General features: G+C 38.3%; 1 protein-coding gene across 4 annotated transcripts; it reads right to left on the bottom strand.

Moving 5' to 3' along the window:
* Positions 1–1100: 1100 nt before the first annotated feature.
* On the bottom strand, positions 1101–19715 carry LOC107776133 (putative ALA-interacting subunit 2). Of its 4 annotated transcripts, none has more exons than XM_075230680.1 (10): positions 19471–19715; positions 18080–18243; positions 12401–12462; positions 12235–12309; positions 12007–12123; positions 6366–6436; positions 5392–5689; positions 4094–4383; positions 2606–2660; positions 1101–1382 (listed from the first exon to the last, which is right to left on the bottom strand). In XM_075230680.1, the coding sequence occupies exons 2-9, from the start codon at positions 18168–18170 to the stop codon at positions 2609–2611; spliced, it is 1056 nt and encodes a 351-aa protein (XP_075086781.1). In that variant the 5' UTR covers positions 18171–18243; positions 19471–19715; the 3' UTR covers positions 1101–1382; positions 2606–2608. The 4 variants fall into 4 exon arrangements, with proteins under 4 accessions (XP_075086781.1, XP_075086782.1, XP_075086783.1 ...); XM_075230681.1 differs by having other exon boundaries at positions 18080–18257; positions 19471–19672; XM_075230682.1 differs by having other exon boundaries at positions 18080–18237; positions 19471–19672.
* Positions 19716–23471: the final 3756 nt, after the last annotated feature.

The raw sequence follows: 23471 nt of genomic DNA, 5'->3' as shown, positions 1-23471 counted from the left end.
CTTTCTTTTCTTCTACAAATATGAGTTATTGCTTAAAAAAAATATCAGTAATTTTTGAAACTTATGTGTTAACAAATGGTAAGTTAAATGATTACATTATAACTATACTTGGTCAAAGAAGGGAATATTTGCTTCTCGATTTCTGCCCATTAGTCAAAAAGAAAAACAATTAGGAAAAATTGGAATTAGTAAAGAGATGTAAAGAAGCTGAGCATGGGCTGCCTAGATTTTAGCATTTAGGAAAATTGCATAGTAATTAGACACTAACCAAAGGAATATAATATTGCAACGACATTTTACCACGAGATTTATGGAAGTAAACTTTGATTTTATTTTTACCCGTTAATCATAGACCACTAATTCATCTAAAACTTCTTAATAAACGAGGTATATCTATTTTCACGGTTTATCACTAATAATAAATGATTTTCAACCCTACATTTACTCAATCAAGCTAGTATAAATTAACATCAAATCTTAGTTTCTTAACATAAAAATAAAAAGAAAAAGCCTCAATTACCTTCCATATTCCTCCAAAAGAAATCAAATAATCAAGAAATTTTCATTGCCAACAAACATTTAATTTCCATACAAGAAATTAAGACAATTGCATGGCAAGGAGATACGTGAATAATATTGTAGAAGTTGCACCAGCACGCTTTATTTCTCCTCGTAGGATTTCCAATGCTCCAAAATTAGAGACAATTGCAGAAGAAGAAATTAAAACTCATCAAGATTTTATCGATCAAAAAGTATTATATGTTCTTTTACTTTCCATTCTTGCTTATACATTGATTAACAGATACACTATGGTTTAATATATAGGAGGTCGAGTCGAACCCTTTTGTTCCAATTTTGATATTCATTTCTAATCATGATATTTTGTAATACTAAGTAAAAGGCTCGTGACTATCTACTTGTAAGGAGGTACAGTATGAAGTCAAGTTTGTTTTTCCTTTTAGTGTTTGAATTGCTAAGATATTACAGTTGATTTATCTCATGTTATTTTTTTGCTGTCATATTGTTTTTACATATATTAAGTCAACACTTCTCTAGATGAAGATGACAATGTCTTGTCAGATATTATAAGAGTAATCTAATGGTATCAAAATATACACAAATTGTATTATCATGGAAATTGACCTCTTGAACACCAACAGTAGCCTTTTCATAATCTTTCATATAAACTGTACAAAACAATATATGCTTACAAATAAATTATCAGCAAAAGGTACACTTGCTACATATCAAGACTCAAGTCACAGGCTGATTGTATGAATTGTTCGGAAATTCTGTAGTGTATACTTTTGATCTTTTTGCTCTGAAAATATCTGATATAACTTCATTTTATATACCAGGAGGTGTCTTTCATGGAAATCCATCTGCACATATAACATACATTCTATGGTTAACTAAATAACAAAGGACTAATGTATGCTACCTCTGTAAGTTCCCACTGCCATAGTACTTTTAAGTAAACATTCTATACTTGGAAAAAATACAACACAGATACCCTTGGATGATACCCTTGGATTAACTCCCTTAAGATGGATTTAGTCATTCAAGCAATCAAACCTTAAAAGATTGCACATACTCTCTCCATTCAATTTCATCAACCTATACTTTATTGACCATTTTAGAGGTAGAGGTAGGTCTAAGAAGTATTTGGGAGAAGTGATTAGGCAGGATATGGCGCAGTTTCAGCTTACTGAACATGACCCTCGATAGGAGCGTGTGGAGATCGAGAATTAGGGTAGAAGGTTAGTGGGTAGTCGAGCGTATTTCTATGTCGTACCAGTAGGTAGTAGTATTAGTCTTGTACTCTCGTATTCTTGGAGTTCTATTGGTACATGTTGTTTATTCACTTCGGTTAGCTTATTATCTTGTTGATATGTTACTGCTTGTTAATTTCTGCCCTTTTTGTCGTTTTCCTTGAGCCGAGAGTCTTCGGAAACAGCCTCTTTATCTTCACAAAGGTAGGGGGTAAGTCTGCATACACACTACCCTCCCCAGACTCACTTGCGGGATTACACTGGGTATGTTGTTGTTGTTATACTTTATTGACCATTTGGATGAAATTTGAATGTAGTAGAAGACTGAGAATTATCCGACTCATCTTGCAAATACATAACTAACTAGCTAGTTAGCTAACTTTTTATTGTTCACATTACATACTCAGCCAGAAGTAGCTAGGAATTTTGCTAAAGCATTTAGCCGCACCGGAAACTATTTACATTTGGTAGCCGAAAAACTGTATAAAATTTGTATAATTTTTGTATATAACTTACAGAATGTATATATATACAAAAATTATATATTTTTTTGACTATTATTTTGAGAATGGCTATACAGTGTCATTTTCCCAAAGCATTTCAACAACAAACTACTCAAGCAAATTTTGAAGATACATATAGGTCTTAGCATGCCAGCACAAATTACTGAAATGGTACCAAATTATTTGGGTTTATGATTTCAACACCCAATCATAGCCTTCATGAACACAATGCATCCTCTTAACAGATGTTCTACTGTTCTCATTATAAGAACTTCACTTAGTAAGGCCAAGCTTTTCAAAGAGGAATTTGTAATTTAGAAGTAGTAATACCTTCTAGTTTGACATGCCCTTCCAGTTCCAAGATAAATTTGTATCCCCATAAGGCCTGCATAAAGGGGAGCTCAAATCAAAGTCATGACAACATGCAGAAAAGGCTGAACAACCATGACGTCCAATGGGATGTACAACCTCTCAGTATCAGTAAACCAAAGGTAGGTTAATAATTCTGAGCACTTTTTACAGAAAAAATATACTAATCATTTGCAGTGAGCCAGATTTAAAACAATCTTAGGTGTCATGGGAAGTAAATAAAGAACGAAAAGCTAGCAATACGTCGAGCTGTCAGAACTCTTGGTTACCCAGCGGAAACTAAAACACAACCGTGTAGATACTCTATCAACAACCATCCACCCAATCTATCTACAATTGGAGGCAATCCCCTATTCCTCTTCCCAGCATCCCTTCAGCCAATACTTCTTATTCTTACATTTTCCTATCCTCCACTGCAAGAATCTCCAGCAAATCTGCGCCAGTTTGCAGGGCTCAGCCACTCAGCAAGGAGCATTCTTTTATTGAGCAAGAGTCAAGGATTAATAAATTGGCAGCCCCTCTCCAGCACAGTGTAATAGCTTGGTTCTTCACGGGTAACCAATAGTTAAACAAATGCGGAAAGTTCTGCAAAAAATTTGCATATTGTCACGGAAGGCGTATATTGATGAACTTCAAGGTTTTCACTGGTTATAGCATTTGAATCAGTGGTTTTTACTCAACACTCTATAGAAGTATTCAGGTGGGTTTTAGACAATGGAGCTGCCACAGAACCCAGATTGGATCTGATCTTGTTCGCTGCCAGATCTCCTAGTTTATCACTCCACTACTTCCTGCGTATACTTGTGACAGTGCAAGTGGAAATCCCAAAAATCCTGCACCCAGTGTAATCGTACAAGTGGGGTCTGCGAAGGGTAGTTTGTACGCAGACCTTACTAGAGAGGATGGTTTCAATAGACACTCGGCTCAAGAAAAAAAAAAAGATCTCAAAAATGTTCACATTTTAAATAGGATTTTGTATTTCTGCTTCCACTGTTATCTCTTGGCCAATCTCAACTGTTGGACACCCTAATATTCTTGCTGGTCAAGGATAGAGCATCACCGTCCTCGTCCCCTAACTCTCCCTCTCCCCACCATACACACACACACACACACACACTTAAATTCTCATGAATGGAAACATAGAAAATATAACCAATAAAGCTGCTTTAACTAGCATAACTGACATCCAGTTTCTTGTTATTGTACTTCAGATCTATCTTAATGCAAAACAGCATTCTCCTGCAATTTCACCTGTTTCTTAGATGGTGTAAATGGAAAACATAGGCATCTGTATTTCCGTTTCCTGAAGGGAAGAGGCAGGGGTGATGGGGTAGGAAGGATGCCCCACAATACACCACGAAGCTTATGTAAGTGCAGAACAAGATTTTGGCACATATAAAAGGGTGTCATGAAGCATTAATTTGTATATTGGCCCACATGAAGGTTTACCTTGGATTTTTCACATGAAGTAATAAGAAGACAAAAGCGAGGAAGATAAATGAAGAGCCGACAGCAATGTAGGACATTCCAAGGAAGTTATTCCGGCCACCAATCCAGCTGGTTGTTGAAAGAACAAGTTTCTTCCTTCCACCAAAACTGTAGGTGTTGTAGTTGTTTGCAAGCTTCACCATAATTAAATCATCTTCATTTAAGTCCTCTTCAATTCTTCCATATAATTTACGGAAATTAGGGAGAGCGGCAGTACGCATCCATACAATGAGATCCTCCTGATCACTTAGCTGGTTGATTCCATCAACCCCATTACAAAGAGGAAATATGATTCATGAAAAAGGAGAACATTAGAGAAAAGAATTAGATAGAAGACAAATCCATATACTCGTGAAAGAGAAGGCAAGAATCACAATTTTGAAGTCATAATTTATGCTTAATCTTAAAACAATCTGTCACCAACGAAGTGCTAAAAATTCCAATCTTTAAGCAAGGATTCAAAATAGAGATATGATTGTAAAGACTCAACTCATGAGTGCAAGCTGATATAAAGACTTCGTGAGTGCAATATCTCAACTCATGAGTGCCACATCTAAGAAGATAGTAGTGACTCATGTACACATTCATCCAAGAAAATAAAATTTATAAAGATGCAATTCATAAATGCAATATCTCAACAATGAGTGCCACATGTAAGCATGATACCTAGCAAGAAAAATTAAGTTGACTGTTACGAATTATTTTTGCGCAGTAAAGCTAGAAGGGGAGCCTTAGCGTAAATGGTAACGTTGCTGCCATGTGACCAGGAGGTCACGGGTTCGAGCCGTGGAAACAGCCTCTTGCAGAAATGCAGGGTAAGGCTGCATACAATAGACCACCTGTGGTCCGGCCCTTCCCCGGACCTCGCGCATAGCGGGAGCTTAGTGCACCGGGCTGCCCTTTTAAAGCTAGAAACTGCATCAGGGCAAACAGAGAAACAGCCTCACAGCATGTGGCGGGGAATCTAGAACAGAGCCATAATCGCTTTCCATGATCAGTATTTGGTCTCGGACTGTTAGTAGTGACTCATGTACACGTTCATCCAGGAAAAAAAGAAATTAAGAATGATACTTATTTTCCCACTGGTCATTTATTTTCCGTCTTCTTTAGTCTAAGGATTCTAGCAGAGATATCGACTCTAAAATGAAGGCCAGCGCCTTAATTTATATGCCTTGGTTTAACTTTCAATTTCGTAATAACATATGTTTCATTAACAGAAAAGAATAGTCAAAGTTGCTGCATCAGTCAAAAGGCCTTACAGGAACTTTAGGGTCCAATGTTGCACCACCAATTAAAGACCCACTCTGGAAATTGGATGGATAAACATGCTTCCCAAATTTGTGTTCACGATCACTCCTCCAAGCAATATTTTTCCTGTTGACTTTTAGAGCATCTATTCCACGGAAAAAGGAGTATGTGTCATTAAACAAGCTCCACGCAATCAAACCACAAGGAACAATTGGGAGACCATTATTTTCGCCTTCGGGGTTACAAGAACTTGTATCATTGTACTTTAGTCCATGTAAAAGTTGTTTATCACTTCTGCTTTTAACATACCTGGATTGAAAGAACCAAGCTGAGTCAGAAATGAACAATTCAGAGAATATAGATCACAAAATGTACTTCAAACAGAGGAATCAATTTATGAAAAATGTAATAGCACCGTAGCACTAAACAAGGGCAGCCCGGTGCACAAAGCATCCCGCATTTACGCAGGGTCCGGGGAAGGGCCGCACCCCAAGGGATGTGATGTAGACAGCCTACCCTAATGCAAGCATTACTAGCTGCTTCCACGGCTCGAACCCGTGACCTATAGGTCACACAGAGACAACTTCATCGTTGCTCTAAGGTTCCCCTTCTAGCACCGTATCACTCAAAAAGGAAATAGGTGAATAAAGAAAATTGAGAAAACAAAACGGTACAACTAGTATATAATGCGATAAGAATGTGGCATAACTGAGAAAAGAATCTGTTATTGCAAACATATAAAAAAAGAAAAAGAGAGGAACTTATAAATGTTTAGATAATCAACTAATTTAATGCCAGTAATTCCAATCTTCCATCAACTTCTGTTATTGCAAACATATAAAAAAAGAAAAAGAGAGAGGAACTTATAAATGTTTAGATAATCAACTAATTTAATGCCAGTAATTCCAATCGTCCATCAACTTAAACTTACCAGCAAAAGTTGGTACTTGAAAAAAATGAAAAAAAAGGAGATAAAAGCCTTCACCTTCTGTGGTTCTGGTAATAGTTATCAAGTTGATAATAGACGTAAATTGGAGCTTTCATATTTTGGGGCACCTGCACAAAGACAATTTACAAACACAAAACAGATCAGTGAAAAGGATAAAGAAAAAATTTCAAAACAAGAGAGGGTTGCTCCAATCATGGAAATCCCATCACGAGTAACTTAAAAAGGCAAAGGTTGGCTGTGTTTTCAAAGAAAAATGGAAGGATGCACTATACTGCTGGATGAGCAATCAGCATCATGGATTGAATGCTACAATTTCAAACACGTTATACCTCAATATATGGACACAACAAGGAATATACTATTTCCCCAGCAATACAAGTGAGGGAAAATTTTCAAGAAGTTATTCGTTCTTTTTGTTTCTTTTTATAAGTGAATTTAGAACAATTATTTGTGTAATGCACAAAATTCAGTACAAGACTTGAAAAAAGAGCTAAGAACATAGTTGCACAAAGTTTTAAACTCTGCCCAAATCTATGTCATAAGAACTGGTGAAATAACATTCCCAGAATTTAATAGTTGCACGAAGTTTTAAACCCACGTTAACGCTGCAAGAATGGGCTCCTTAGCTTTTAATAAAGTAACTGAAGTTCCTAATTACTCTATCTATTTAGATTTTTCACAATCCCTATGAAGCAAGTATGCAGTGACATGTGGATGCATGATAACACAAAAATATATATTATTTGTATAAATCACTTTTTTCTAATTCAGCACTTCTAATGGAAATAAAAGCTTACGTTGAAGATCTAGTATAACTAATTAAGATCACCACCACAATGCTGTTTTTAGGTTCAATATGATTTGCAGCAGTTTACTGAATATTTTATTACAGAAACTATTCAACTATTTTGAAACCAGTGGTTTCCCTTTTTTGAAAGAAATTGGAAGGGTTTGGCTTCTTCAGACCAATGGAGGAAAAAGGACATTCAAGCTTTCCTTGTTCAACAAAGAACTCCGATAATTAATATAGTTTCCTTCTTTTATTTTCTTGCGTGTATGTAAAGCTCTTCCGAAAGTAAAAGAAAAAGGAGGAAATTTTTTCAAAAGATGCACTTTATCATCATGCATCAGCTAAGAATGCTGCTATTGCTGCTTTTCAGAATCAGGTTTGGTGAGTATCTATCACAGAACCTCATTCCTAAGACAATAATACTGTAACGACCCGGCCGATCGTTTTGAGTATTATAACCCCGTTTCCCCATTTACTGCTCAAATTGTACTTTACAGTTGTTGTGTGACTTGTCGGGGCAATTGGTTCGGGTCCGGTGAGGTTTTGGAATGAATTGGAACACTTAGTTCCAAGGTTTAAAGCTTAAGTTAAAATAGTGACCGGATGTCGACTTATATGTAAACGACCTCGGAATTTAATTCTAATGATTCCAATAGCTCCGTATGGTGATTTTGGACTTAGGAACGTGTCCGGAAAATTATTTGGAGGTCCGTAGTGGAATTAGGTTTGAAATGCCGAAAGTTGAATTTTTGGGAAGTTGGACCGGGGCGGTGACTTTTTTATATCGGGGTCGGAATCCGATTCTGAAAATTTGAATACCTCTGTTATGTCATTTATGACTTGTGTGCAAAATTTGAGGTCAATCGGACGTGAATTGATAGGTTCCGGAGTGGTTTGTAGAAACTAGAAATTTCAAAGTTCATTAGGCTTGAATTGGGGTGTAATTCATGGTTTTAGCGTTGTTTGAGGTGATTTGAGGGTTCGACTAAGTCCGTATGATGTTTTAGGACTTGTTGGTATATTTGGTTGAGGTCTCGAGGGGCTCGGGTGAGTTTTGGATGGTTAACGGATCATTTTTGGCCTTGGTAAAATTGCTGATATTTGCTGCTGCATTTTTCTGATTTTCTCTTTCGCGTTCGCGAAGAGTTTTTTCTGAGTGTGAGGTTTTGTTCTTCGCGTCCGCGAAGGGGAGGACGCGAACGCGAAGGTATGGTCTGTGTGTACATCGCGAACGCGTGAGAGGTGTCGCGTTCGCGAAGAAGAGTGAGGCTATTGGGGACCCCCGGGTCCTTGTTCTACGCGTTCGCGAGGTGGTGGTCGCGTTCGCGAAGGTCTGAGCTGGTGAAGCTTCGCGTTCGTGAAGCCGTGGTCGCGTTCGCGAAGGGTAAGATTTGCAAAGCTTCGCGTTCGCGAAGCTACGGTCGCGTTCGCGAAGGGTTAAATTTGTGGGCAGTCGAGTTGTGCTTCGCGAACGCGAGGGACCTGTCGCGTTCGCGAAGAAGAGAGGTCTGGACAGAGAGTTTAAGTTCTGAAAATGGGACTTCGGTTTTTGACGGATTTGAGCTCGGGAAGAGGCGATTTTTGGGAGTTTTTCAAGGGAAACAACGGGGTAAGTGTTCTTAACTCAATATTGGTTAAATTACCCGAATCCATGGTTGTTTTTATCATTTAATTGGTGAATTAAGTTGGAAAAGTTTGAAAACCCTCTTAGTTTAAATTGTGGATTTGAAGGCCGAGTTGTAGTCGGATTTGAGTAATTTTGGTATGGTTGGACTCGTGGTTGAATGGGGGTTCGGATTTTGTGAGTTTTATCGGATTCCGAGACGTGGGCCCCACAGGTGATTTTTGGGGCGTAATTTCGAATTTTTGGAAAATATTAGTAATTTGATATGGAATTAATTCCTATAATTTTTGTGAGCTGAATCAAATTAATTGTGGTAGATCTGAGCCGTTTGGAAGTTGATACGTGCAGAATGGAATTTCTGGAGCATTGCTTAGCTTGCTCGACATTGGATTTGGTTTGTTCGAGGTAAGTAACTCTTCTAATCTTGGAGTTGAGGGTATGAACCCTGAATATATGTATTTCGTGAATTGTTGGGAGGTGACGCACACGCTAGGTGACGGGCGTGTGGGCGTGCACTATAGAAATTGTGACATAATTGTTTCTGTAGAATTTTGTAGTTAAATGATCTTGGCATTTTCCATGTGGTTTTATGAGTTAAAGAAATTGAGCTGAAAAGCATATTAAAAACCATGTTGAGGTTATGTGCCAGTATTATTGGGACCCACATAGGTCATATTGTTGTGAATTATTTATTTTAAATTGAAAATTCATACTCAGTCATATTCATTTCATTGCATATCATATCTCAGTCTCTGTTGTTATTTATTGATACATCATATCATCATTTTGGGCTATTCTCATGACATTGTGAGCCCATGAGAGAGAGACTGGAGAGATTGATGACTGAGGGAGGCCGAGGGCCTGATTGTGAGGATATTTTTGGGATCGGGCTGCACGCCACAGCAGGCCATGTTGGCTTTATATATATTATTACTATTATATGGATCGGGGCTTCACGCCGTAGCAAGCCATGTTGGCTTTACATATATTATACTATTGCATGTGAGTTGGCCGTGCAGCACGTGAGTTAGCCGTGCGGATCCATATATTATACTATTGCACGTGAGTTGGCCGTGCATATCCAAATATTATTATAGCACGTGAGTTGTCCGTGCAGCACGTGAGTTGTCCGTACGGATCCAGATATGATATTATAGCACGTGAGTTGTCCGTGCAGCACGTGAGTTATCCGTGCTTATAGCGCTTGGGCTGTAGGAGCCCCTCATGAGTCTGTACACACCCCCAGTGAGCGCAATCAACTATAAACAGGGATCGGGCTGCACGCCGCAGCAGGTATTTTATAGCGCTGAGTGATTGAGTGTGCTGAGCATAGTGAGAGAGAATGCGAGAGAGATTGAGTACTCTGAGAGTGTCAGTACATGAGTACAATCTCTAAGATACATTGCATTGACATGCACACATGACATATATGCATAGAGATGTGTTTTCCTCATGCTGTATGGTATCACATAATTCATCATTTCTCACACATGTTGACAGATGGGTATAGTGATGCATTTGTTTACACGGGTTATCTGGAAAGAAAATGAAACATATCATTTATTATTGAAAGGATTTTGGGAAAATTATTGCTTTCAAACTTATTCATATTTTTGACAACTTCGGCAAACGATCTGGGTTTTCACTGATGTACTTGAAATGAAGAACTATTATTTTTGAAATCATAATTTGGTTGAGCATTTAATCTCTGAGTTACTTCTGGTATTATTTGTTTTATGTTGTTATGGACTGTTGTGGACTAGTGGTTTTGGACCCGACCTTGGCAGAAGCTCGTCACTACTTTCAACCTAAGGTTAGGTTTGTTACTTACTCAGTACATGGGGTCGGTTGTACTGATACTACACTTCTGCACATTGCGTGCAGATGTTGGCTGTTGTTGCTGTGCTCGATGGTTGCGGGATTTGAAGATGTACCTGCGTTCCTGTTGTAGCTGTCTCTTGTTCATGGTAGCCTTAGATTTATAAAAGCTCTGTTTATATATTATTCAAACAGACTATGTATTTATTTCATTTCCGCTTTGTATACTCTATTCTTAGAAGCTCATGATTTGTACTGTCAATTCTTGGGGAAATGCAATGGTTTCATATATTTTCTTTAATAATTGTCTTGTTAAATTACATTGGAATTGGATAGTGAATAGTTGGCTTACCTAACGGGTTGGGTTAGGTACCATCACGACTAGTTGGATTTTGGGTCGTGACAAATACGCTAGCTTTTTATAAATGACATCATACAGTATTTGGCTAGAGTTGCTTCATCTTTTCTAACTATTTAATCCACAATAGTTGTCATGATTACTATACACCTTCAAAAATATGATCTCAACCCTTCCATAAGAAAACTTTTGACATTCTGAAAGTCAATAATTATACGCATAAATATACAGGACTCTCGCTCAAAGTGAATACATCAAGTTAAAGCAATACGACAACACAAAAATCAAGGGACTTACCTTTGGAAGCTTTACAATGAATACCAATATAGCGTGGAGTAGTATTGGACCCTTCCATGATTCTTGTCTTATGTATGTATATATGTGAGTGTGTGCTTTACTTAGGAGAATCTACGGTCCCTCCCCCCCCCCCCCCCCGCCCCAAAAACAAATTCTACAATACAACTTTTATTTCGCTAATACCAGACAGATTGGTGCCAGTTAGACGAAAGATTACAGACGAATCAGTTTGAACAGGAGTTCTATAAGATTGTGTCATAAGATATTCACCAAGGTTAAAATTCCTAGCATAATCAATTTTCGATACACAGAATGCTTTCATTAGAAGCGAGCAGATTACTGATGCTGTTTTAATAGCAAATGAAAGATTGCATGCTATATTAAAAAAAAGGTAAACAGGGGCTGATGTGTAAACTGGACATGGAGAAGGATTACGACCAGGGAAGCCGAAGGTTTCTACTCAATATGAGCCAAAACGAGTTTGGCAGTGAAAAGTTCTTATTGGGGATAAAGTGGTGCGGAATTGCTGTTCATTGGATGAACTTCTATGAGCAATCAAAGTATACATCCTCATCAGTGGATGTCCAGAAGAATGCTTAATGCAGTGTCATATAAAGCTATTCAGGAGTGGATAAGAGGTGTACAGAGAGGATAGAGCATAAATAAGTCAAAGCTTATATCATACTAGTTTTTTCCAGATGACACGGTAATATCTTATAAGGTGAGGAGAATCAACATATGATAAAGAGGCAGCTTGAATGTGAGCTCATAACTTGTAATGAAATATCACCTTTAAGTATCGGGTACAATTCTTTGAAACTGAGCTATCTTTGATGTAAGCAACTTTTTGGCCCTTGAGATGATCTGGCACACAATCTGTATCATATCTGTCAACAATCTCAACAACCTGCAAATGCTTTTTTGGTCAACCATCTAAACCAAACTTATTGATCAAGAATGAAGAGCCAATAGATTATGCAGACTAATGTCTTTAATCAACAGAAGAGCTAACGCTTACACTTTCAGAAGCATGAAGACAGAGAAGTCCAATTGGAATAAAAATGACGCCTATCAAGAAAAACATTGAAATAACCTGTTAAGAAGACGTAGTCAGAGAAGTTCAATACCCTGTTGATTTATAAAAGGAAAGGGACATTTCAGAGAAAGACTTCTATTTTAATTACCCATGCTGGTGTCAGGACAGGTTTACATGCCGGAAGATTTTGTTGAGTAAACTGATATACAGCTGCAAATGTGAGAATGAAACGTCAATATTTAGGCTCTACTTCTGTAATTGGTAGGTTATGAAGTATAAATAGAGTCGCATTACACTAAGCTTACGATATAATACTGAGAAATGAGGAAGAACAATGGGAAACTGATGATAATAATAATAAGAAGAAGAAGAAGAACAATAATAAGAACAATAACATAATATCAACTTGATGAGTACCAATCAGTATAGAACAAAAGCTTAATTGAAACAATCATAACTTGATATTTCGAGTGAAGATGCATCAGCAATCCTAGTGTCACAATCACATAAGAGAGATGGCATAACGAACTCCTCAAACTCACATATTCTCCTCTTATATGCTTATTATAAAGAAACAGACATACCAAGACTCTAGCAACGGCGGTAACCTTTAGTAAGCGAAGTACAATTGGAACCTATCTTCCAAAGAATGCTTTCACGCTACTGAGGAAGCTTATTTAATCCCGTCACTTGACCCAAAAGCAGAATTTATAACCAACAGGTAGACACACCAAACTCTTACTTTATTATGGATGCAGACACTATCTCTCTTCATATGAAAGCCACTCTCAGTTGATCCTATTTCGAAGCGACATAAACCAATTACTTTGAGTTTATATCTTAACATTTCTGTAGAAACCAAGCAAGTCCTCTGATATTAGACATTTTCTTCACATAACTATTGTTAAATTGACCATACTAATATCGTGACTTGATTATATGTCTTGCCTAATGTCTCTATAAGAATCGGGTAAAGTCCCATTAAAGGTCTTGATAAATACGAGAAGGATGGCATAAGGTCACCGCCTAATTCATAATGATAGTATCCTCATAAGTCCTTCCCAGCTAAGCTAAGGGTCAACCAAGGCAACCACGATCTCTATCACCGACTAACACAACCATTAACTCCCCATCACCACATACCAGAAATAACTAATAACCATCCCAAACCACAACCCCACACAATGCTGTTGCAACTCGAAACTCAACCTCTATCAACATAACCCAAAGTACCACCAGCATAACATCAACAAGACCCACAAAAGAGACATTTAACAAGTATTTTATAACAAGAAGAAATTTTCTCTAGTTTAAACATTGGCAGCAGCTATTGCAAATTTAAAATTTCTGAATATTTAGTTCGGATCTACTCCTTAAAGTACCTGGCTCGCTGAGAGAATTTCTACCCATAAGAACTTCTTCTTTGTTTTTGACTTTTTGTTGGTTTTAATTCATAGTATTCATGATGGAAGGTTATTCTGCTCTATAACATCTGTTAATTTACAGATATGTATAGTGTAATCTTGTCCTACATTGGAAGAGGAGTAATATCTCCTTGTAGTGTATAGCTATAAATAAGGACCTCTTGTATTGTATTTATCATCTAATATCAATAACATATTTTCTCCCGTGCCTTCTCACATGGTATCAGAGCATTAGTGAGAAACTCGTCGCCGTGCAATTTTCCAGCGACTTAGAAGGTTGTCCGTAAGCAAATCACTTTCTGTTGGCGTTGTGCAAAAACCAACACCACAATAAGACTCCTCAGGCTCCGGAGACCAAACCCCAGTCAACCCCACCGGAAAACACACGTCCACGCGCCTGGAAAAGAAAAACAAAATCCGGCGAGATCGGACCCATGCGCCGGCGCGTGAGCACTGTTCCGGCCAGATTTTGAAAAAGTTCCAGTTGAACAGTAGGATTGCCTGGTAATTCCGATCCTACCCTCACTGGTTTTGTTTCATTCCGACCACTTTGAGTTTTTCAGTCAGCTACAGTAGATTCCGGTGTGAACAGTGTTTCCGGCGTGACTTGTTTCTCCCGATCTTCATCCTCTGAGTCTTGGGTCATTGATTCAGGTGCATCAAATCATATTTCTGGTAACAAATCTCTTTTCACTACTATTTCATATTCTCAATCTGTTCCAAAAGTCACAATGGTCAATGGGTCTCAAACCATGGCAACTGCAGTAGGTGAAGCAAGCCCACTTACTTCCTTACCTTTAGATTCAGTCATTTATGTTCCTAATAGTCCTTTTAATCTTATAGATGTTAGTCGCTTAGCCAAATCACTTAAATGCGTTGTTTTATTTCTTGATGACCATGTTTTTATACAGGAACGCAGTACGGGGCGGATCATTGGTACCGGACGTGAATCAAACGGACTTTATTACCTTATCCTTGCTAAATCACATGAACTCACATCTTGTCTTAGAACTTGTCCTGTTACTGATTCACCAGATTATTACATAAACGATTGGGATATCCCAATTTGTCAAAACTTCAGAAAATGGTATCTGGTTTATCTCACTTGTCAGCTCTAGAGTGTGAGTCATGTCAGCTCGGTAAGCATACTCGCTCCCATTTCCCTCGGCTTCTTGATAATCGAGTAGAGTCACCTTTTACTTTAGTCCATTCAGATCTTTGGGGTCCTAGTCGGGTCAGTTCCACCTTGGGATTCCGCTACTTTGTCAGTTTCATTGATGATTATTCTAGGTGCACTTGGATATTTTTGATAAAAAATCGATCTGAGTTGTTTTCTATTTTCTAGACCTTTCACGCTGAAATTCAAAATCAATTTGGGGTTTCTATTCGCACATTTCGTAGTGATAATGGCCGAGAGTATTTGCCTTCCCCATTTCAGTAGTTTATGAAATCTCATGGGATTATTCATCAAACATCTTGTCCGTACACATCTCAACAAAATGGGGTAGCTGAAAGAAAGAATAGACATCTTATTGAAACTGCTCGTACTCTACTCATACAATCTCATGCTCTGTTGCGTTTTTGGGGGATGCAGTTCTTACATCTTGCTATCTTATTAATCGTATGCCATCTTCAGCTATCCAGAACCAAATTTCATTCTCTGTCATGTTTCCCCACTTACCTTTGTTCTCTTTTCCACCCTGTATCTTTGGAAACACTTGTTTTGTCCATAACCTTACTCCAGGAACAGATAAGTTAGCTCCTCGTGCTCTTAAGTGCGTATTTCTGGGTTTCTCAAGAACACAAAAGGGGTATCGATGCTACTCTCTTGACCTCCAACGGTACCTTATGTCCGCTGATGTTACCTTCTTTGAAACCTAATCATACTTTACAGATTCAGGTCATCACTTAGATATTTCTGAGGTACTACCAGTTTCATCTTTTGGAGATTCAATCACTCCAGCTCCACCACCTACAGCTCCAGTTGTAGCTCTACCACCTATAACTCCAGTTCCACCACCTACAGCTCCAGTTGTAGCTCCACCACCTATAGCTCCAGTTCCTCCACATAATCCAGTTCAACCTTCTGCAGCTCCACCACTCTTGACTTATCATCGTTGTCCACATCCAGCATCGGGCCCATGTGATTCACTCCCCGCATCAGATTCTGCACCTACTTCGGACTTGTCTCCTCTTAGTCAACCAATTGCACTCCGCAAAGGTGTACGATCCACACTTAATCCTAATCCCCACTATGTCGGTTTAAGTTATCATCGCCTGTCGTCACCTCATTATGCTTTTATATCTTCTTTGTCCACTGTTTCTATTCCTAAGTTTACAGGTGAGGCACTATCTCATCCAGGATGGCGACATGCTATGATTGACGAGATGTCTGCTTTACATGCGAGTGGCACTTGGGAGCTTGTTCCTCTTCCTGCAGGTAAGTCTACTATTGGTTGTCGTTGGGTTTATGCAGTCAAAGTCGGCCCGGATGGCCAGGTTGATCGGCTTAAGGCTCGTCTTGTTGCAAAAGGATATACTCAGATTTTTGGGCTTGAATATAGTGATACTTTCTCTCCCGTGGCTAAAGTAGCATATGTTTGTCTCTTTTTGTCCATGGCCGTTGTACGGCATTGGCCTCTTTATCAGTTAGACATTAAGAATGCTTTTCTCCACGGTGATCTTGAGGAAGAAGTTTATATAGAGCAACCACCTGGTTTTGTTGCTCAGAGGGGGTTTAATGGTTGTGTGTGCAGATTGCGCAGGTCACTATATGGTTTGAAACAGTCCCCTCGAGCTTGGTTTGGTAAGTTCAGCACAATTATTCAGGAGTTCGGCATAACTCGTAGTGAGGCTGATCACTCTGTGTTTTATCGGCATTCTGCTCTTAATCTGTGTATTTATCTAGTGGTTTATGTTGATGATATTGTTATTACTAGCAATGATCAAGATGGTATTACTAATCTGAAGCAACATCTCTTTCAGCACTTCCAGACTAAGGATCTGGGCAGATTGAAGTATTTTCTAGGTATAGAGGTCGCCCAGTCTAGCTCAGGTATTGTTATTTCACAGCGGAAGTATGTCTTAGACATTCTTGAGGAGACTGGAATGATGGGTTGCAGACCTATTGACTCACCTATGGATCCGAATGCTAAGCTTCTGCCTGGACAGGGGGAGCCTCTTAGAGACCCTACGAGATATAGGAAATTGGTTGGCAAATTGAATTACCTCACAGTGACTAGACCTGACATCTCTTTTCCGTTGAGTGTTGTAAGTCAGTTTATGGATTTTCCCTGTGATAGTCACTGGGATGCAGTTGTTCGCATTCTTCGGTATATAAAGTCAACTCCAGGCGAAGGATTACTATTCGAGGATCAAGGCTACGAGCAGATTGTTGGGTACACAGATGCTGATTGGGCAGGATCACCTTTTTGATAGACGTTCTACGTCTGGATATTGTGTTCTAGTAGGAGGTAACTTGGTATTGTGGAAGAGCAAGAAACAGAATGTAGTTGCTCGATCTAGCGCCGAAGCCGAATATCGGGCCATGGCTATGGCGACGTGTGAGTTAGTTTGGGTCAAGCAGTTGCTCAAGGAGTTAAAGTTCGGAGAAATCAGCAAGATGGAACTAGTGTGTAATAACCAAGCTGCTCTTCATATTGCGCCAAATCCGGTGTTCCATGAGAGGACTAAACACATTGAGATCGACTGTCACTTTGTCAGAGAAAAAATACTTTCAGGAGATATTGTTACAGAGTTTGTAAAGTCGAATGATCAACTAGCAGATATTTTCACTAAGTCTCTTACTGGTTCTCGTATTAGCTATATGTGTAACAAGCTCGGTACATATGATGTGTATGCACCGGCTTGAGGGGGAGTGTTAGTTTACAGATATGTATAGTGTAGTCTTGTCCCACATTGGAAGAGGAGTAATATCTCCTTGTAGTGTATAGCTATAAATATGAACCTCTTGTATTGTATTTATCATCTAATATCAATAACATATTTTCTCCCGTACCTTCTCACAACATCAATGCGCACTCTCCACAAGTCAAAACAAAGAAAGTTGAGGACTTCCACAGTTTTTTCATTGCTGAGATCTATTATAGCTTTATGCATGTCCTTGACAATTTAAAGCAGGCGCAAATTCTCTCAAGTTGCCGCATATCATATTATCTATCTATTATAATAGTTGACAAATACTCTTTCCCGTTATGGATAGCAAAGTATGGCCGATCATTGTGGGTATAGGGATAGATCCCTGGCAGCAATTTATTTTTTTCATGATTACGATCAAAGGAGCTTTCTTTCCTTAAACCGTTGCCCCAAAATCTTAACAAAATTTAACTATCACAGAAACCTGGCTCATAGGATAACTGAATCTTTTTGCACTTTGAGCTTACCATTATTCAGATGTCGTCGAACTGGACGGGAACAAGATTCTACAGATTCTGCACCATTTCCTGACAAAGTACCGGCTCCCTCCACATCCATTCAATCAAAATAATTCAGGAGCCCTCAAACAATAATACAAACGCCAGTAGAATCTCTACTCAAGAATCTGCAGCTGGAGCAAAAAATCTATACATAGTAAATTTTACATTTCAATACCCATTCAATCTAAAGTCGAAGCGCCATTTGGCTGCTGAGAAAATCCATAAAAAAGGGCAGCTCGGTGCACTAAGCTCCCGCTATGCGCGGAGTCCGAGGAAGGGCCGGACCACAAAGGTCTATTGTACGCAGCCTTACCCTGCATTTCTGCAAGAGGCTGAGAAAATCCATAAGAATTGAAATAACATACTCCCTCTGGCCCGTTATGCGGCCACTTTCCCTTTTAGTCTGTTTTTTATTTTGAAACAATTTAACTTTAAAATTTTCATTTTACGCTCAACGAGGTGATTTATTGGCACACAAATGCCAATAGCTTGTTTTAAATCACAAGTTTCAAAACTCTTTTCTTAAACTCCGTGCTCAGTCAAATAATGTCACATAAATGCGACAAAGTGAGTAGTAAAATTGAGCTCCAGCATCAAGAAAATTTAAGCACACTATTGGTGTGTTTGGTATGAAGAAAAACAATATTCCCATGTTTGATTTGTCAAAATATTTTGAAAAATATTTGCTCAAGGAAAACAAGTACCTTAAATCAGGAAAATGACTTTCCTGGTGAGAGTAGGAAAAACAAGTTCTATAAGTTGCATTCCAGGCTGATTGTCTCCTCTCCACCCCCAACACCCTCCACCCCCACCCCCAATTCCCACCTCAATTCCCAATTCTCCATCACAACCTCCCCCTCCCCCCCCCCCACACACACACTCCTCCACCCCCACCGCATCCACCCTCCTCCAATTCTCACCCCCCCCCTCCACCCCACCTCCCCAAACCCCATACCAACCCCACCCTCAACCACCATAGTGTATGCCTTAGATTATTATATAAATATTCTTGTAATAATATTTTCTGCTCACTTACCAAACACCATAAAATAAGTAGGAAAATCACTTATTTTCAAGGAAACATTTTCCCTGAAAAAATCATTTTCCTTTCATACCAAACACACACTAAAGAGTGGAACAAGTCGATTTTATCGAACCCATCTGCTATAATAACAATAATAAAGTGCGATCAAGCTCTTCAAACTGGGACTTCTTAATTTACCAAAACATTTAATTTCAAAAGATCATACATATGAAATTGAGCTACAAAATCGAAATTCTAGTTCAATTAAGGTCGCTCTAAAATATAGCGGAAAAAACTAAGTAGTGCAATTCAAAGATAATGTTAAAATCCATACCTGGGAAACAAATAATTGGAAAATTGAACTTAGTACAATGGTTGATATAACTGCGATTCCGAATTTATATGGGAAATCGATGAATGTGAATAGAAGTTAATGTATATGGAATGCGAGAGATTGCTTTTGACAGAGGAAAAGCATAGTGAAAACACGCATATATACGTTTCGAGCGATGAGGTGAAAGTCTCCCCATAGAAGTCTTCCTTTTTCGTGGTATTGTTTCTAAAAAACGAAAAAAAAGAAGTTATTTTTCTAAAATAAATACGATTAAAAAGAAAAACATTTACTAATACAAAACATTTGGCATTCGTTGTAGAAAAAAATGAAAATTATTTTCTATTTTTTCAACAAAAAAAAAAAGAACTGAAACCAATCATAAATAATGATTTTTTTTCAATTTTTGCAAAAAATGAAAACACTTCTAGAGTATGATTTTGTTTTTGTTTGAAAAATTAAAAGAATTTCTCTAATGGCTTTATATTTTCTATACAACTTTGATTGCATAGATATTCTAATCAAATAATACCAATATATAAAGTAAACAATAAATTCGACGAAATATTTATATAAAAAAAAATCTCACTTTATATTAATTGAGTCCAAACTAGTTACTCTTTAATATCCAAGCCTAAACTATTTACTTTTCCTACCTATGCGGCCAAAACTATTTACCCGGCCCACTCATTAGCTATTTGCCTTCGCATTTGAAGTACATAATGTTAAACATCCACCTTCATTTTTGCAAGGTTACTTAGTAGCTATTACAACATGATAACTAAACAATTTGGTCTTTCTTTATTTTAGTGGCAAATACGATTACTTAATATATTAAATTTACCAGATCTGATTTTTGTGTGTGTATGAAGACTCACCATTGTTGAGCTTGAAACTTCTGAATTTGAAATTTTATTTTAAAGATTTATTGTTTGATTCAATGCGGGTGCTATAAAATATTGTTTATAGTGCATTCGAATAAGCTTCCGGGATCTGAATTTTTATATGTATTTGAATATCCACCATTGTTGGGCTTGAAGCTCTTGAATTTAAAACTTTTACTTTGAAGATTTCTTGTGTAACGACCCGACCTGTCGTTTTGAGCATTTACGCTTCGCTCGGTTGTTTGAGGGCATGAGTAGCTACGTATGATGCATTATGACTTATGTGAATTATCGGTTTCGATTTTCAGGTTATTCGGAATCGAATTGGAAGAGTGGATTTCATTGTTGAAGCTTTAAATTGGGAGAGTTGATCAAGTTTGACTTTTTGTGAATTTGAACCCCGGAACAGAGTTTTGATAGTTCTGTTAGCTCCGTTGGGTAATTTTGGACTTAGAAGCGCATCCGAATTTTGATTCGGAGGTCCGTGGTTGTTTTTGGCTTGAAATGGCGAAAGTTGGATTTTTTGGGAAGTTTGACCGGGGGGGTTGACTTTTGATATCGGGGTCGGAATCCGATTCTGGAAATTGAAATAGCTTCGTTATGTTATTTTGGACTTGTGCGCAAAATTTAAAGTCATTCCGGATTGATTTGCTATGTTTCGGCACGAGTTATTGAATTTGGAAGTTCAAAGTTCATAGATTTTGATTGGAGGTGCGATTCATCGTTTCGATGTTGTTATGCGTGATTTGAGGCGTCGAGTAGGTCCGTGTTATGTTATTGGACTTGTTAGTATATTCGGATGGGGTCCCGAGTGGCTCGTATGAGTTTCGGACGAGGTTCGGATCAATTTCGTTTCATATTGCATTGTTGAAGGTTGCTGGATGCGAGATAGTGAGATTGAGTACTCTGAGAGTGTGAGTACACGATTCATCTCTGAGATACATGGCATTGGCATGCACACATGGCATACATGCATAGAGATGCATTTTCTTCTCATGATGTATGGTATCACGTCATTCATGATTTTTTACACACATAGATATGTGGGCATAGAGAGTGATTTCACACTTGTTATCTGGAAAGAAAATGAAATATCTTATTTATTGTGGAAAAGATATTTGGAAAAATTACAGTTTTCAAACTTACTCATATTTTTGGCATTTTCGGTAAAAGATTTGGATTTTCACTAAGATACTTAAAAAGCATGACTATTTTTTGGAACTGTAAACGAGCTGAGCATTTTACTTCTGAGATACATCTTTTATTACCTGTATTATGTTGTTATTAACTGTTGTGGAATATTGGTATTGTACCCGACCTTGTGTTAGCTCGTTACTACTTTCAATCTAAGGTTAGGTTTGTTACTTATTGAGTACATGGGGTCGGTTGTACTCATACTATACTTCTGCACTTTGCATGCAGATGTTGGTTGCTGATGTTGCTGTGTTCGATGGGAGTTGGATTGAAGATATACCTACGTCCCGATTGTAGCTGCCCCGTATTCGTGGTAGCTTTAGATCTATAAAACTCTGTTTATATACTTTTCAAACAGACGATGTATTTATTTCATTTCAGCTTTGTAAATTTTATTCTTAGAAGCTCATGATTTGTACTACCAGTCCTTGGAGAATATATAAGATTCAAATAATTTTCTTAATTGCTTTATTAATTATTATTGAAATTGGTTAGTGGTTAACTGGCTTACCTAGCGGGTTGGGTTAGGTACCATCACGACTAGTTGGATTTTGGATCGTGACAAGGTAGTATCAAAGCTCTAGGTTTATAGGTTCTACAAGTCATGAGCAAGTGTCTAGTAGAGTCTTGCGGATCGGTATGATGACGTCCATACCTATCTTCGAGAGGCTACAATACATTTAGGATATACTTCCCATCTTTCTTTCCTTATCGTGCGGCATTGATTTAGCTTGAAGTGTAACTCTTTGAATTCCTTCCACGCATTCGTATGCATATATGAGCGCTCGGTATCAGCTGTGCATTGCCGGCTTGTGATTCTATGAACGAGGTTCGAGATGTGTATTCTGTGTTTTGGTGATGGGCTAGTCTGGAGGACTTAAGGCCAGGTTTTGATGGTAGCTTAAGCACGGAGATTTTGATTGTGTGAGCACGTGCTTTTGGGACTTATAGGTCCGTTGGTGTCCCTATTAGTGGAATTTGTGATTGGATGACTATGTTGTGAGTATGATGAGACTGCGAGATGTGTTCAGATTATTCAAATGTGACGAGAAGAGTTTGCTTGAGATGTAGCAAGGACTATAGGGTATTTGATTTCTGTCTTGATTTGGCGTATGGTCTTGAATTATGGGTGTGCTGAGGGATCTCTAATGTTGTTTAGTTGCGGAGTGAAGTAGATTCTCATATGTTGTTGATGAGTTCAGAATCAAGAAGATTAAGTGATTGCGTAGTAGTCGTGACTGTGGAAAGGTATAGAGAGATGTCAGTTTGAGGGAGAGCAGGTGGGTTATCTCCTGCGAGGTGTCCTGAGGTTGTGTGGTCCTTATGATGTTTTGTAAAGAGTTCTCTTTTACCAATGAATGATATGTGTTGCGATTTGAGTTTGGATTGCTTGTGGAAGTTGTCTTGACTATTACAAGGGTGAATGCGAGATTAGCAGACAATTTGAAGTATTAGATGGTTTCCGTTCAAGAGCTCGGGAAGGATTTAGTTGAATCTCACTGTGGTATTATGGTAGTAATGAGGGTATGGTTATTGTGAGTAGTCAAATATTTTATTCCATGGATTTGAGCCAAGTGGGGGAGTCTGATATCGACAAGTTGATTGCACGATTGTGTGTTGTATTGGTTTCGGTTCGAGGTATACTGGTGAATCAGCTATGACTGCAGGGGTTGGGATTGAGGATGACTCGGGTAAAGAAATTTCTGGATACAGGTTGTATTACACTCTATGGGTATATGAGAAATCATAAAATAATTGAGTGGTTATTCGCGAAGGATGTAGTGTACATGGAGTAGGAATTTGCTCGGTTGCTTAGGAGTGTGGGTTACTCTTTACTCCCTTGGGTATTGGTGTACTAATGGGTCATAGGTCGTTCGGTCCGTTTGGTCGGTTTAATTGAGATTTGAGTAGAGTAAATGACTCTCG

The sequence above is a fragment of the Nicotiana tabacum genome, chromosome 15, assembly GCF_000715075.1.
Source record: "Nicotiana tabacum cultivar K326 chromosome 15, ASM71507v2, whole genome shotgun sequence".
NCBI lineage: Eukaryota > Viridiplantae > Streptophyta > Magnoliopsida > Solanales > Solanaceae > Nicotiana > Nicotiana tabacum.
This window is presented reverse-complemented; position numbering and strand designations above follow the sequence as displayed.

Coding starts and splice junctions, on each gene's coding strand:
- LOC107776133 (XM_075230680.1), bottom strand. CDS start 18,170: ATGGATGTGGAGGGAGCCGGTACTTTGTCAGGAAATGGTGCAGAATCT. Junction 12,124..12,234: donor GTCTTCATGCTTCTGAAAGT/GTAAGCGTTAGC, acceptor AAGCATTTGCAG/GTTGTTGAGATTGTTGACAG. Junction 5,690..6,365: donor TATTACCAGAACCACAGAAG/GTGAAGGCTTTT, acceptor CTTTCAATCCAG/GTATGTTAAAAGCAGAAGTG.